This window comes from Bombus affinis, chromosome 9 (assembly GCF_024516045.1).
Source record: "Bombus affinis isolate iyBomAffi1 chromosome 9, iyBomAffi1.2, whole genome shotgun sequence".
Lineage (NCBI taxonomy): Eukaryota > Metazoa > Arthropoda > Insecta > Hymenoptera > Apidae > Bombus > Bombus affinis.
Window position 1 is genome coordinate 7,467,315 of NC_066352.1, and position 17,012 is coordinate 7,484,326.

At 33.6% G+C, this 17,012-nt stretch overlaps 2 protein-coding genes across 5 annotated transcripts in view; one reads left to right on the forward strand and one right to left on the reverse strand.

The window, feature by feature from the left end:
• LOC126920004 (fasciclin-1) overlaps positions 1-17,012 on the reverse strand; it is a 382,295-nt gene that overhangs the window by 96,232 nt on the left and 269,051 nt on the right. For all 3 annotated transcript variants that reach the window (XM_050729812.1, XM_050729813.1, XM_050729811.1), the window contains exon 3: positions 4,068-4,258. In XM_050729812.1, coding sequence (XP_050585769.1) covers positions 4,068-4,258 — 191 coding nt within the window. The remainder of the gene's footprint in view (positions 1-4,067; positions 4,259-17,012) is intronic.
• On the forward strand, positions 8,961-16,197 carry LOC126920005 (origin recognition complex subunit 3). Of its 2 annotated transcripts, XM_050729814.1 has the most exons (14): positions 8,961-9,112; positions 9,477-9,608; positions 9,695-9,815; positions 9,890-10,044; positions 10,125-10,285; positions 10,366-10,474; positions 10,580-10,744; positions 10,830-11,027; positions 11,183-11,299; positions 11,437-11,724; positions 11,815-12,048; positions 12,665-12,784; positions 15,600-15,667; positions 15,900-16,197. In XM_050729814.1, exons 1-14 carry the CDS (start codon positions 9,089-9,091, stop codon positions 15,991-15,993), a joined length of 1,986 nt encoding a protein of 661 aa, XP_050585771.1. In that variant the 5' UTR covers positions 8,961-9,088; the 3' UTR covers positions 15,994-16,197. The 2 variants fall into 2 exon arrangements, with proteins under 2 accessions (XP_050585771.1, XP_050585772.1); XM_050729815.1 differs by lacking the exon at positions 10,580-10,744.

Genomic DNA, 17,012 nt, shown 5'->3' on the forward strand with positions numbered 1-17,012 from the left:
CGATTATCGCTTGTGTTTTATTTATTCTTCAAGACAAGATATTATATACACACATGCCATAAAATATTATGTATCACAACAAAAATATATTACGTCTTACACTGGAATATATTAAATATATCTTACAAATCCAACATTCAAAATACCAGAATACATAGAGTTAACTAAATCCCTCGACAAACTACTTTAACTTTCCGACCACTGCAACTCTCCTTAAAAATTTCAATAACCAAGAGACTTAACGACTTCTCCATCCACCCTCGGAATACCAAGCAAATAGAAGAATTCCCCGATATACTACACACGTCTATAGAAAGTCCGTAGAAAGAGCAGCGGAGGTCTGTCGGGTCAAGAAGGCGGGGACGTTTTTAATCTGGAAAGCTCGCGGGCTTTTGATCTCATTAGACGCTGTTGGAACGCGCCTCGTTGACGCGTCGCCTGAGGCACCCCCGGCTCCCTTCCCTGTTTCTTAACAATTTAAAGAAATTCCAGGCCGAATAACTCCGTCGACCCATCAGCCGGATCGGCTAAAGAGTTACGGTTAATGGGGGGGAAAATGGCGCGCGTCAGGGTGAGGCCACGAGCTGGAGCGAGCGAAAAAAACGGGTTGAAAGAGAGCAGCAGAGTCGTTTCAAAGCAACGTATCCAGGATGAGGAGCAAATTGAAAATCAGTCAGAGGGCTGGTCGAATACTTGGCGGATAGTTTCGTCGTTGAACAGGGTGAAGCTGCGTGAGAATATTCGATAGGCTGCGTTTAGTCAATGGGGAGCAGCACGCCCTTTGTTCGAGCCATCTTCGAAGGGTGTGAACCTGTTTTCTCAGCTATAAAGGTGTGAGTTTGTTAGGACAACGCGGGTGGTTTATGCTTCGAAAGTTAATCGAATGGGTATCGAGTGGAATAGGGGTGTGCTTTGTTTATTTTTTTTAAGGGCTGAAGTTTGGCTTTTAGGATATTGGAAATTGTAGAGGCACGTGAATGGTAAAAATTGAAAATAATTGGGATACGCGAATGATATTGAAAATAATAGAGAAATTTCGAAAATTCTGCATGATATTGGAAATGACAGAGACACAATGGAGGTGAGATTTGCCTAACGAATTCTTGTTCCAGTTACCTATTCGTGTCAGTGGCTTCGAAGCGTGCGATTATTCTGTAAATTCGTTTATATTTAATTGTGAATTTTATATTTTTGGGATCTTTCTGTTTACATAGATTCTTATGTAAACAATGTATTAGAAATCTAGTGCAGATTTGTTAGAATGTAGATATTTTATCTCGAAGTAAATATTGTGGAAAATTGGAAATATTAAAAGGTAAATTAGATAGATTTTTTCACGGGAATGAAAATAAGATATGAAATTAAAGTATATCATGTAGCGAAATTCTTTGAGCTTGTTCTTTCACATCTGGAAATCGAACAATACAGGGGAATTTTGCAAGCAGAAATTGTGGTGCTCCTGACAATGTATTTCTACGGCAAATTTTTATTGCTGCTTTACATTTTAATCTTCGGACAGCGGATTGCGTACAACGGGGATCGGATTAATTTTGACCCACATTAAAATTTTACTTGAACACTAGCTGGATTTAGATTTAATTCCATGTTCGCAAATTTTGTCTCCAAAATGATTTTAAAAGAGATTTTCGTGCTCAAACTTCTAGGATTTTTTGTTCTCGTTTTATTAAACACCTTTTAAAAAATTGATGTAATGTAATGTATTTTTAATTTTATGAAATATTATCTAAGTACAATAACTACATATAAGAATATAATCTAAAAATAATATATACATATAAAACATATAAAAATAATTTGTTGGTAACAGATTAAATAAAAATTACAAATCACTTCATCCTCTTAATTCAGAAACTTAAGAACATATTTTTAAAATACGATACTTTTAAAAAATATCTTTATAGGAAAATTCTTTCTATTTAATTGATTCCTACAAATGAGGATGCTCCGTCACAAAAGGATTAAAACGTCTCTAAAATATATCCACCGCTCTTAATAATTAGATGTTGACGGTGCATGAAAGAGTAATTTGATTGTTTCTGCATTAACAGAATTCGAGCGTAGTTGGTTGCGAAGAAGCAACCGTGTTGCCGATGAGTTAATCATCAGAGCGTAAAAGAAAGTTCCGGCTCGAGCTTCATCGAGGTAGCCGGCAGTAGACGGCGAAGTTCATCGAATCGGAATGTAAAAAGTTATTCGATTAGCCCACTTTTGTCTACATTAATTATGATCCGATACTTTCGTGCTCTACGAACGGCCAGGAAGTATCGGCCGCGATAGAACTTCTGCGTTAAGTGGATGAGAAAAGTTTCTCTAATACCAGCGGGAGAGAGAAAAGTGAACCGGAGAAAAAAGGAGCGCGAGGGGTCAGAGGGAGATGAACGGAAGAGAGACTTGATCTACGGTCGAGCGCGTTGAAGAGATTAGTCGAAGACTGGTCCCTCCATGATTTTCATCGGTCCGATAATACTGGATGTAGATTAAAGGAAATTTCTCGGGAACTGATTCGAAGAACGGTGGACGTTGGGAGTATCAAATGTTTTAGAACGGAAATCGAAAGGAATATAACAGATAATTATAAAGTGAACTTTCCCATTTATTAATTTGAAATTGATAAATCTGTGTGTTACGGAGTTAAAGTTCATTACGAGTCTAAGTTGCGATTAAATTATAATTAGCAAATTTGGTTAGTGACTTAATTGATCGTATAACAGAACTTAGGCTAAGTAGTTTCTAATCATACAAGGACACCTTTGCTACAAGAAGCAATTACACCTCAATTCTGAAGTAAGAAGTACTGAAACTTTGGGGTTGCCGAATGGTAATTGAATTTGAAATCAATTATTACACGAAGCAATTATGCTTGAAATATAATCTTTCTTTATACTAGATACAATTAATTAAATCTAAAATATTGTTAGTATCTAATATCTAAAAAAATAATAATAATAATAATAATAAAAATATTAACTCCTATGTTCAACATAAACTAGTTTGCATCTTGGTTAGGTAGAATGACTATAGAAAGTAATATCACTATGCTTAAAACATAAAAACTTTTTATTCGACGTAAAGTGACATTGAAATTAAAAAAATCTGTGACCTTCAATTCATTTATCATTCATTTATCAAATTTCAACTGTTCAATTCCTCTGATAATTCTATCTGAAACTCTATTCTATGAGTAGATTGAAAGTAATCCAAGTTTCCAGCCACATTTGAAAAAAGCTTCCTTCACCCTTTCCACTTTCTATTCGTTGAATTTTTATTGAATGGCTGCGTTTCTGTTTCACAGAGAGCGAGACCTTTGTCGATAAGAAGCATCGCCCGGGGATGGGAAGAATATTCGACGAGCTTATCGACGAGACGAGTCGATATTCATCGATTTAACGAGGCTTGGTACCCCGACAGAATAGTACAGCTCATTAAAAGCTCGTTAGAAGAGAAAGTGCGTCATGCCAACTTCTTAGGTGCAGTTTCGCGAGTATCGCGACGAGAACGCCGGAAGTCATGTTCACGCGGAGCACCGCGTAAACTAACTTAATTACTCGCGAGATTACGCTCGCAAAAAAGTAATTTGCGATTAAATTAACGGCCACAGAAATCTACCGTGAAATGTAGAACAATTCTCGACACGAATGTGTTTCTTCCTTCTTTAGAATGTTTTGCGACGTGACTACAATGCTTGACGAAAGTGAAGTTTTTGTTAAATGAATGAAAACATTGTCTATTATATTGACCAAACAAAACAATTACAGAGGTACGATTATATTCACAAAATCAACACAAAATGTTGACAAATTTCGACTAGTCGAAACAAATTTGATCTAGTAATTGGTTGCTTGACATTCAGATACAATTTAATGTGAAATTGTCATAAAATATTAAATACAATTTTTTTATTCTTCTCCCTTATACAAAATTGTATCGAGTTTGTATTCGTTGACTTTTTAAAATTTATTATTAATTTGACTAGTTTAAATGAGGTTTAGGGCTATGATTTGAAAATCTCTGACTTGAAAAAAATTGAATTGTTATAAAACGCTAACCTGGGTCATTACGTCGCCAGCAACGGTAACCTTCGATTGGAAATTGCTACGTTCCATAAGGATCTTCGCATTATTTATGTAGACTTCCTGACCATGCGTGCCAGGTTTCTTGGTGACCCACAAGGGTGGATTACCTTCCAACTCTGACGAGATAGAATCCCCTAGGTTCTCAATCGTTTTTGGAGAGTTCGCTGAAACAAAGAAACGAATATTTCTTATTGTATTATTATTCTCTTTAATTTAAGAAAAGAAATCCTTAAGAAAATTTATGCATAGTTAGATGGAAATAGAATTACACAGTTATTTCTCTTAATGGAAAATTTCTTTGTTATTTGATTTCCTTATATTTTGTATAATAAAGTTACAATAAAAATAGTCTCCTCCATGGATTAATTAATTGGGAAATTTTGCAAAAATTGCAAAAATACATCTTATTTGGTTAATTTGGTCAATCTTTGAGGTCAATATAATACACAAATATTCGTGCACTACTACATTAATAATTTGCAATAGAATAGAATGAGAAGAAAGCTCATTCCCGAAAAGAAATAGTAAAATATTGGAACTTGATTGGAAAATAATTTAGAATCTTCCCAACTATTGTTTATGACATTAACTTTTGGTTCAATGAATATCGTCAATATTATTTATTAACAAATTAAGTCACTAAGACCTGTACTTTACAATTTCTTTTTAAATACCTGCGAACGATATCAATTAAACGCAAGATGGTTGAAAGAGCAATGAAATATTGAAGACATTCGTTAGAGTACATAATTACATGATTAAATCCAAAATCCAATTTTCGCGTAAAATTTTAACAATCCCAATCAAACCTAGAACAAACCTCGGCACCAAGAAAAAGCTGTAAACCGTGAACAACAGAGCTAAGTAGAAGGCCAAATTTCCGCAAGGTGCAATCCATCAAACGCGCCGCTTCCTCTTTCCATCATCGCCAGAGCCAAACCGTAAAAAGATCGTTCTTGAATCCGAGCTCGTCACCGAACGGAGCACAAGAATTTTATTTCCAGCGCAACGAGCACGCGAGTTACAAGAGCACGGAAACGGGATTTGAAAAAGAAAAAAAAGAAAAGAAAGAAAAGGAACGCACCGAAAGAAAAAATAGGAAAAAGGTGTAACAAAGAGGAAGAAAAACCGACTACCAAGAGGGGATGGCAAAGAGTTCGCCGCGAAGCTACAAAGCTGTTCTCTTTATTATCTCGTTACCGGCTAGAATGTCCTCGTAATCCCGAGATTTTTTCAGCCGCCTGTCTACCGCAATAACATAGATACCGTTTCTGCATCCTGCGGAGAAAAGTTCAATCTCAGACATAAAAGGAGAGGAGAATTCGCGCGATGGGAGCAACAACAATGGCGCTCATTACCGACGTCAGGAATTGGGTCCTGTGTTTCGTTAAACTGCCTTGCCGTTTTCTTCTCCAGAAGAATCGAGAAACGTCGTGATCCTCTTGGATAACGTTTCTCCTTCCTGATTCTTTCTTTATCTCATCCTTCTTTTTAGTGAGAAAAATTCTTGGTTCCGAGGGAATCATTTCCTTGAACTATCAGCTGTGAACGAGATATGTGTTTTTGTGTGTGTGTGTGAGTGTGTGTGTCATTTTCCCTTCTGCGTTTGAGAGGCTGACAGCAGTTTCGACAAGTCTCAGACCAAAAGCTTCTCGTGTTTCTTTCCGTTTGATGGGCGAGCTGGCCAACCATTTTATCGTCGCATCAGCAAAAATGTCCCCACCCTCTTCGAGTCCGCGTGAGTGCGATCGTTTTTGCTTCCAGATCCTCGAATCGACGCTCTTTCAAAGGATATCAACGCCTTTTACAGACCTCGATCGAGGACTTATCTGAAAATGACTCCTTCGTTTTCGGGGAAAGAGATCGATTCACACGAGATCACATGCAAATATATCGGTGATAGACGAGGTGTAAGCGTGGTTCGAACGTGGAAGACGGAATAGTGAGTGTAACTTGTTGGGTGGATGGGTGGTGTGATTTGGTTGTAAAATCGGGCTATGATGTGGTGTATAAATTTTCCGTGTAAAAGACAGATCGATGAGTTCAGGTGTTTAGAAATTGGTTTGCTGCTTTGAATTGATTAGTTATGGCCGGGCAGCGAATTTTTATACGTTTGCGAAAAATTTAAATAAACAAAAATTTATGAAGGATAACCATGAATTTGAACATGGAAATCCAAAATTGCGATATTCGTTAATTTTTATAAGATAATGATTCGATAAATAAAATTGCTAATTATAAGTAACAAATAATAAGTATATCTCTATGACAATGACATAAAGATGTAAAATTTAATGTAAAATCGAATTTCTCAAGCTTATTAAAATTTCTATTAAACTTTCATTAAGATGGTTATCAAGATTCATACTTATCAAAGCGTTTAATAAAATTCCAAAGGGTGTAAATTTCATTGATATTCTATTAGAATTATAGCCTAATTAAAACGCCAGACGATGTTGAGATAGAAAAGTACAGGAGGTAAAAGAAACTTAGGCACGTAACTGATACATTTCCACGTTTATCTGCAGCTAGTAGGAACAAGGAAATCTTTGATACCGTTGAATTACACTGTGAACAAGGGGATAGAATGAAATAAAAGCAGAGACATTATTCATCGTGGGCATCGAATTGTACGTACGACGATCGAAAAATCTAGACAAATATGTTCCATTGAACGATCAATAGGTCTCTCCCTCCCCGATCTCTGCATCGTTTTGTCCCAGACGTCCCTTTCAACGAAGGCGGATGATTAAGTCCTCGATCGAATCCCATTTATTTTCCGGCAAGAAACCCCTTGGGGCACAGGTGCGATGGCCGACCACAAAACGAGAACATTCGTACAAAGCTGCTTGCGCAATCGATTTATATTCTCTCGCCAAAAAACCTATTTTTCTATGCTTTCGCGGCGCGTTGGCCAGCTTGTAGCTGAAAGCCTGCTTTTCGAAATCTGCTTCGAAGCATCGGTTAACAAAGAAAATAACGCATTGCTGGATTAACTATGAAACAAAAAAAAAAAAAAAAAGAAGAAAAAAGAAATAAAACAAGCTACCGTTTGCATGCCACGCGGGAAAAGTGTCAGAAGTGGCTTGGCTTAGCGGTGAAACGATAAACCTAGGTAGTCGAGGACGTTGGAAGCTAGGCGAAATCGGGATTCTCTTTCGATACTGATTGGATCGTCGGTAAATGTTTTCCTAGTAGAAGAGGATATCTATGTAAGTTGGCAAATCTGTGTAGTTTTTATCGAGAGATTTTGCTTGCTTTCCTCCTCTCGTTCGATGGCTTTTTGGAGAATGTTTTGTGAAAAGTTACTGAAAAGTTATGTTACGGGCTGAAAACAGATATATTTAGATGTTTTCTAACTATATAAATCCTTCCTATGCTACCACGTCATCAGTTGAAGTTAATTTTACTTTTCAAAAACGAAATTATCTCCGATAAAATCGATCAATTTCTTCGCTGTGTCTTTGTTTTAACATATTCAAATACTTTTTAGGACTAAATTTCTTTTGAGCTAGCAGTACTTACATTGACAACATAAAAACCTACAAGTCAGCAAAATTAATATCTCTCATCCAAAACCTCTAAACGCACAAATAATTTACGAACTAAAACAAAAACTAGTTTAAATATAAATATTTTGCCCATGTTAAACATTTTCTACCTGTCACTATCCGATTATAAAGGTATCATTTAGCAGAAATATCAAACAATTGAACTTTGAATAATATTAAAATCATACATTTCAAGACCAAATTCCCGCCAATGCAACCGTACGTGTGGATTCAGTTCAGGCCGATTCGCAACATGTATTCGTGGATGAAATTTTGAGGAAAGATGGATGGGCAAACAGACTTCCGGCGGAGCTCATAGAAATGCTGAAATGTGCTTGGCGAACTCGGAATAATTTCGATTTCAGTGGTCGTTGCACGATCGTTTACACGGGCGCATACCAGCGAGGATATTTCAGTACACTGTGAGGTACGGGGCATGGCATCTTGTTTGGACACTTCTTTAAATCAATTACGAGTTCCTGGCAGGCAAGTTCGGCGAGCAAGTAGCACACTTCCACCCCTACCAGTTTAACGAAAGTTCGGCGAACGCCCTCCTCTCCATTGCCCTCCGCACGGAAACGTGGCATCAAACTCTCGGTTTCCGGATTGTTTGCTCGGTGAATTCAATCGGCGCATTTGCGATTCAGATGATGATCGGGGCAGCTTACGCTCGTGAAATTCGAATATCACAATTACCCAGCCTTAGGCCCCTGGTAGGGTCAAATTTTCAAAATTCCACCCTCGCCTCTGGTTACACTACTCGCATTGCGTAGGTTGTAAGTGTGCTGGTCATTTGCAGGGCGAACACGTTGATTCAAATTATCTTTAATACGTGTATGATGCGAAATGCAATATGGTACTGCATGAAGCACCGCGTGCAACTGAATATTCAGAGTAATGTTGCGCTTAATGAGGATAGTTATTATTATTAAGAAATGTTTCGAAATTACTTGAAGCGGTAGACTTTCATTTATTTATTGTCTTGCCTTCTGTAGAATAAATCTTTGGAAATTTCTAACAAATCCTGCTAGAAAATAGAATATGTAATATAATACGAGATTTTGTTTTTTAAATTAGCAAAAGCATTTATCAGGGAAATTTTAGATAGTTAATATAATTAATTTTTAATCTTGATTAAATGTGATTTGAAAAAATTACATTGATTTAATACGGAAAATAGTTATAAGAATTTCAGTGATCTACAATTAGTAATCAATAAATTAAAGAAATTGAGTGATTTAAATTTATAAAGACAAGCGCGCTGATGATTAGCGCACTCTAGGATCGTCTCTGAAACTAGTCAGTGCGACAGTTGTGATCAGCTAGTGGGTATGTGTGAAGTGTTTCTGTGCTTTCCATATTAATGACATGATTTTTAGTGATTGGAATAGTCTTTGGTCGTTTAATTAAAATATATGGTTTTATGAACATTTCTTGGATAATATGGACAACGTGTCAGTATCAAAGGTACAGTACACCTGTTGCTTCTACTTACATAACCTCAAAGTGCAAACGCGGTACTTTGTGCATCGTATGGTTGAGTTAGCTGATACTTGTACAAGATAATTTAATATTGTAATTTTAAATAATTATAATATCTATCTATGTACTGCTCTTCTTTTCCTAACATTAATTTAAAACATTAGAATTTAATAAGTTTAATTTTGTTATGATAATTTTTAGGCATACTGATTATTTTGTTCTTTTAACATTTCATAAATTTAAACCTTTGGACAAAACCATTGTTTATTATATATGTTATTTATTTTTCAAGTTATAACCTTCTTATAAAATCTTTACACTTTATCAAAGAATATTAAAATACTTCTAGGGTGTCTTTGTACACAAAGGTGCTTATAAGATTGGGAATAAACAAACAAAATTTGAACCACCAGATTATTTAAATGCATCATGGTATCTTTCTTATAAAGAAACATGGGAAAGCATTCAAAATGCTATAGAGGTATTTCTTTTATATTAAATGCTAATACACAAGAGACATTTTGTTATCATCATTTATTGTATCAATAACATCTTTCAAAATTATAGACTATAAGGTCCAATATGTTTCAACAAGTTTTAGATGACTTACAATCTTTTGTTTCCAAGATTAAAGATAAACCAATAGAGGAATTTCAGAATGAGATACAGACAGCTATTCTATTAACTGGTAATATAATTGAATATATATGTATCATTTTTTCAAATTTAATGACCGGATTTATGAAACTACTGGCATTGCAGGAGTTAATGTTTCTGATCACAAGATAATGTTTCAAAGAGTAGTTTCTAAGCTAAAACCAATAACAAATCATATTGCTGTTATATGGGGTAGAGACTCGAATAATATAAAGAATCTCACAGAAGAATCAATTTATCAGTTGATGAATAATGAAAAGGTACTAGTTCAGTTAGCGCAGTTACCAAACTATTAGAAATATGCAGTATTAGATGTTACATGTAATATATTTATTTATAGGATGATAAAGATATACAAATTAAGAAAACCCACTGTCATATGAGGAATCTAAAATTATGGCACCAAAAAAATTGTGATCGAAATGATCCTCTGGTTATAATGATAACTGATTTTGAAAGTTCTTCTCCTGCAGTACTGCATGATTTTATCTTAATATTGAGGTATTAGAGTCTCTTGATTGTATATTGGAATGTCACAGACTCATCGGTGGCTTATTTAATTAATATTCTATATCTTTCAGTTCATATGTCAATTCAATGAAATTTATTCTTATTTTTGGTGTTGCAACTACTTTACATGCCATCCATAGATCTTTAACATACGATGTTACATCAAAATTGAATGTTCAAGTAAGCAACAAATGCATCATAGAATTATAAATATAATAAAGAAGATAATAAAATATAGAAATTTCTAAAATACAGTCACTTTTTAAAATCATAATTTTTGTTCAGGTATTCCATATGCAAAAACAAATTAATATTTTGTCAGACGTGTTAGAAAAGACTGTTTTTTGTACAAATATCCCATTTAAATTGACTGGACGCGCGTTTCAATTTTTAACGGATATCTTTTTGTTTTATGATTTTTCGGTAGAGAGTTTTTTACAAAGTTACAAGGTATCGGTTTACTTCATTCTTTCTTTACAATTTTTTTTTATTTGCTATATCCGACTTTTTGTTTAAGTTATCGTTACGTTTTTAGATATGTATGATACAACATTTTTACGCAAACAATATAAATTCTCTCTGTTGTCAACCGCAAAAGATAAAAAGCAGGATTTCTTCTTTAACAGATGAGGATTGGGTGGAAATTAAAAAATTGCCTTCTATAGAAAAATATATTAGACAACTTACGAATGATAAAAACAAAGATGAATTGCTTAATGATAACAGGTTTAAGGTACGGCTTTATACTTACATATTTAACTCTTAAATGCATAGTATCGCTATTTGGCAATTATTGAGAAATTTATAAAATATATAAAAAAGTCATGATATAGATAAATTCATACATATATAAAATTAATATTGATTTATACCTAGATCTTGTTATAGGAAACGCTGATGCAGCTCTTGAATAATTTTCATCAATATATGCACCGATTTTTGTTAATACTCAAGTGCCTGCACGATCTCATGTCGACATTACCAAATGCACCAATGGGTAAACAGGTACAATCTAATAAAAAATTAACATTTTTCTCAGAATAGTGCACTCAATCTACATGCAATAAAATTTCGATACGTTTCGACAAAGTTTGGAAGATTTAGAGAATCTCCTTTTTAGATTTAGTTTAATACCATTTTAGCTACGTGAATATTACACAAAAGCAGTTTATATGAGTGATTTGAGAGAATCTCAAGAGTACAAAGAATGCCTGCAATTGCTAAGTTTTCTATCCAAGAAGGAATTTCTTGAAAAATTGAACTCTTTTACAACAATTATGGAAAGTTCGAAGGACTCAATTATGAAGAAAGTTAAAGTAGATCTACAGGACCGTATAAAAACAATCGAGGAAGCTAGTTTAGAAGTAGCTTCGAAACCTGTCGATATCGTTTCTACTGGTGAAAAACTCAGTCGACTTCAATTAAAAGAGGTTTGGAATAAAATTCAACGTTTTTCAGCTGACGCGTGTATTCTGGAAAAACAAGAAAATTATAATATTTTGCTTTGTGTTCCGCTGTAGAAATTATTGAAAATGTCCCAAACGCAATCTCGATCGCCCTATAAGATAGCTCAGCAGGATTTGATCGATTATTTAGATCAAAAAGTGTTTTCTGTGTACCTTATCAATCCTCATTACGTACCTGGGAACGAGATATTTTGCTTCAATGATGGCAATTTAGCGAAACAACATGTTCGTGGATCTTTGAGAGCAGCGATACACACAGGATTGAACGATCCACATGTGTACTTAAATGTAAGTGAAACAGAAATAATTTTTATGATGTTTGTGGTGTGCACGTTGCATGAGTTTAATTAAAGTAAATAAAATTAAGCTTTGAAAACAAGATATTATCTGGGTGAATTTATTAATACTAGAATGTCGAAAATTCTATACTAAAATTCTATAGTACTAGATTCATAATACCATATTATCCAGAATTTCGTACTATTTTCAAAGTAATTAATTGAGAGTATGAAATTATTTTCACGAGGAATCAGAAACACGGTACTTCAATAAACTCTTCACTCAAGAAATCATAAAAATCATCTCCTCATATATTTTATGAAAGAAATATCTTCTCCTCTTCCATGAATTGTCTGTGTAGATCATTTCTGCATACCATTCGAAATATAATTCGTTAAGAAGTGTTCGTGATCCTCATTCAATTGGTTTCGTCTGGAAGACTCGCGACTTGAACGAACGTTCGTTCCCCTCTGTTCGTGTGTTCATTGTGGCTTACGATTCTTCCGATGCTATCGTCTTCACCCTCTATCGGTGGTTGGATATCGATTATAGATTTTTCGTAATGGGAAACGATGCCGAGGTCTCTGTCTTGCACGTTGAAGTTAATTGGAAATACATATTTCAGTGCGAGTGCTGCAAATTGGAGAACGACGACGCCATCCCATCCACGCTGCCTGACCTCAGTATAATTTACAAGTTGCACTTAGAATCCAGGAAGCTGATCAATATGTACGACTGGTTACAGGTAACAATCTGTTTCGTGTTTGTGTTTACAGATTAATACATAGAGTAACTCACGAAAGTATTTGCACAATTACCATGAAAAGTTTCTGTGCACTTATATATCGTATACGTTTTATGAAACATTTAAAAATAATATTTTCTTACATTTTTTTGTTTTAAATAATATCATTAAATTTTCAAATGAAAGTTGTTTCATTCTATGATGGAAAATTAAAATATTCATAAGCACAGTAATGAGACACGACAATACTGATTGTATTGATCAAACTTGAAATCAATTTGAAAATATATACAGAAGATAAAAGATACTTATTGCAAACATATATTTATCAGGAAATTACAATGTTAAGGCTTATTAATATAATGGATAACTGAGTGTTTAAAAATGTTTGTGACTTCTGCAAAATATAGGTATATTTGTAATAAATATATTGTAGCTTCTAGATGCATTTTCAGATTTGTTGCAAATTTTATCATATATTCATGACTATCGTGTCTCATTATTTGTGTTTCATTACTTGTGTCTCGTTATTCTCGATACTAATGAAATTTTAAAATGTTTTGTATAACATAATACATATTATGTAACACAGTATGTACATAAAAGGTTTCTAGAAGTTTTCGAATACTTTCGTGAGTAACTGTATGCGTTCGTTCGTTTTGTGATTTTAATCGGACTGACGAACGAGTGATTCACGCGAGCGTTGTGTTATAAATGGGGTCGAACTGGAAAGGGGCTGAGGGTTGTTTTATTTTTTCGCGGTCATTAAGAGCTTGGAAATTCACCTGGTGTAAGCATTGGACAAAGGAAATTAAAGTCAAAGTATATGCATACGTAAGTGATCTCTAAATTACGTGGAGCTGTTAAAGAAATGGTAAGATGGAAGAGATAGTACACGATAATATACTTTTATAAATTATTGCTTCGTGTAATTGAGATTAAACTCTTTCCTTCAAATGATTTAATATCCCTACATATTTGTCTGTAATTACTTTGCTTGATGAATATAAGTGATTTCTGCAAGTATTTTTACATTTAGAAATATGGGGATTGTTGATACATTCCTGAATGGAATAGAAAACGTGTGTATATATATATAAGTAAAGATCGAGGAAAAGTTTTTCAGATGAAAGTTATTTGATTTTGTGATGGAAAATAACTAGAATATTAGACTTGTTTAGTTGTTATTTATTGACATTTTAATATGAATGTCCGTTTTTTGGTAGAACCCGATATTTCTATTATTTCCAACGTATTATATATTTCAGAATATTTTTATGGATATTGATGACATATGTCAAGTTTTTAAAGAATTTTCTTAATTTTATATCTATTTCATAAATCTATTTTACGTTAATGTAAATATAATATGATGATTCGATGTTACGTTGGCATAAAGTTTTAACTCAATGTTATAGTTTAAGTTGACGTACTTGTTTATTTACGAATATACATATATGTAGCGACGCATTTTATTCTATTTCGTCGGGGTAGAAAATACGAATGTATCGTAATTTTTGTTTAGTTTATATATCGATTTATTTCTGCTCTCGTGATATAGAATTAAAAAAAAAAGAAATATTTGTGGAAGTTTCAAAAATATTATACAGTAAACATAGACAATATTAGAATTACCAGCAAAAAATAATCAATTTTCCAATAAAAATTCGGTACATGTTTTTATATGAAAATTTTGATGATATTTTGTATAAAATATTGCAGATAAAATTAATATTCTAATTATTTCGTTCCATTTGTTGCAAAGTACATTTTATCTCGTTACGTGTTAAATCATAAATCCAAGCACTTTTGCGTCGCCTAATCCCCGACATTTATGTTCCTTTATACGAATACGAAAAAATTACGCCATGAAATAGCGAAATGACTGGAGACAGGAGCATTTTCCGAGAATTCCATTTTCACGGTCGTCGACCACGGTCCGTAAGGTGTTAAGCCACATTCGTATACAAAGGCAGGCTTTTAATGGTATAACAGGCTCCTGTTTGCCTTTAAGATACAGTTTATTACGCTAAAAATACTCGGCTAGTCCATACAATTCTTTTTACTAAATATTTCTTTGTTTGAAATTCGTATTTAACGAAAGAATAATTGAATTAACTGTTAATTGACTATGAATTATTTTAAACAATAATATGCACGAACGCTATTTTGTTTGGTTTCTAATTTTCTTCGTTTACTCTCTGACTCACATACAATATTTATTACATATCGATTATTATTATGTATCGATGGTAATTCAAAAAATTCAAATGTGCAGAAAAATTCTGCTTATTGAATATTGTTTATGTTTATGAAATTTGCATTTTTAAGGATGAATAAGCTTTTTTATGAAATCTCTTTTGATTTAAGCTCCTTAAACGAATGACACTTCTACTATAATTTCCTAAGACTCTATCATTTTTATTTGATACTGTACGACTATATTATCCATCTCTTCATCGCATTTCTTCTCGAGCATAAATCGAATAAAAATAAAAATGTGCTCTTTGCTATAGTTGGTAGAATATTGTAAAATTATTAAAGTATCATAAAATAAATTGAATAAATTGAATATTATAAAAATAATTGCAACCAAAATGCGACTATCTTTTGGAAAAAGACTTTGTAATCTCTTAAATTAGAATGTCGTTCTTTGCACATTAGAAATGCAGGCTTTAGATTATACATTATCTTTAGATTCTTGCATCTACTGCTCTAATTCAAACATCCTTGCATCGTTGCAGAAAACTATATCATTCTAGCTCTAAAACAGATACTCTTGTAGCTACCACAAATAGTTATAATACTCTTGCAGGCATTTTTAATTATCGTGGATCCAGTGGGCAGTACAAAGGAACAACGGGACGTGGACCCAAAATTACAGTATCCTTTTTCATTTAGAGGTTTTCTCACGTCCGTACGATCCAGGAGTAATGGAACGTACGAAGATTTGTCTAACCGCGGTACGTTTGAAATTCATATCATAGCTCGTAATGGTGAAATCGTAAGCTCGCAGTGGTTACTCGCCGGGATCGTATGCCTTTTGTTTGAATAATTCACACGGGAACACGTGTGAATTTTATGATGGTTCATGGTATCCTTAACGGAGATTTAGAGCTCGTTTTACTCAAGCAGTCGCCGAATTGGAGTTCCTTGGTTTCATCAAGAGCTCACGGCAGAAAACGGACCACGTTAAGCGACTCACATAATTATTTCTTAGTCGATAGTTTTATTTTTTTTTTTTTTATTTATAAATTTCACTTATGTTATGCTTTATATTTGTGCAGAGAAATATTTCTCAATTTTTTTACAAATGTAGCGTATACACACATTTGGATTAGTACACGTGAGATTTATTTTGTACTTTTGTAACCTGCGTTTAATAATAATAATAAAAGAAAAAGAAACAGGGATTGGTATTTTGTCATTTTTATTTTCTTCCAAGAAATATTTTTCAACCTTTTTCGTTTATAAATCTCTTTTCTATGTATTGTTCTATGTGTTCCATGTATTATACTTTCCTAGCGTGAATTCTAGGACGAAAAAGAAAGATATCGTGTAACTCATTTTTTCTCACAGAAATGTTTCTCAACCTTTTTTAATTTTTAAATTTACCTTAAGTCCATATTAGCTTATTATAGATAAGGTTTATTATATATTTGTCTTCCTTCTTTAATAAAAAAAATGGAGAGAAGTGGAAGACGATATCATGTAACTTTCATTTTTTATTTTTTTCCAAGAAATATCCTTTAACATCGCGTAGCGTGCAGAAGTTTCCGGACAAACACTTCCGTAGCTTCGAAAGGGGAAAGCTAAGATGAAATTTAGATAACACGGGAGAATAGTATGGTGGGAAGGAAAAACAGAAAGTACGGTCGAGAAACGTTCTTATTTATGAGCATAATTATAATGATTAGGGATAACTGCGTTACCTTTTCCACGTTCTAACTATCATTAGACAGACTAATGTCTGATAATACACGTATACGATCGGTGTACCATGTTCTGAAGAACTTTTTAATCATTCGAGGGGTAGTTTCAAAGGATAATAGTCAATTTGAAAGGCTGACAATTATTTGCAAACTACAACTTTTGTCGCTTCGAAAATTGATATTTTATAAAAATCGTATATTTCACGAGAATACAGCTTTCGGTGTAATTTGAAATGACGATGGAAAAACTCGACATGTAAGTATTCGAAATCATTAATCATTCTTACCCTATAATT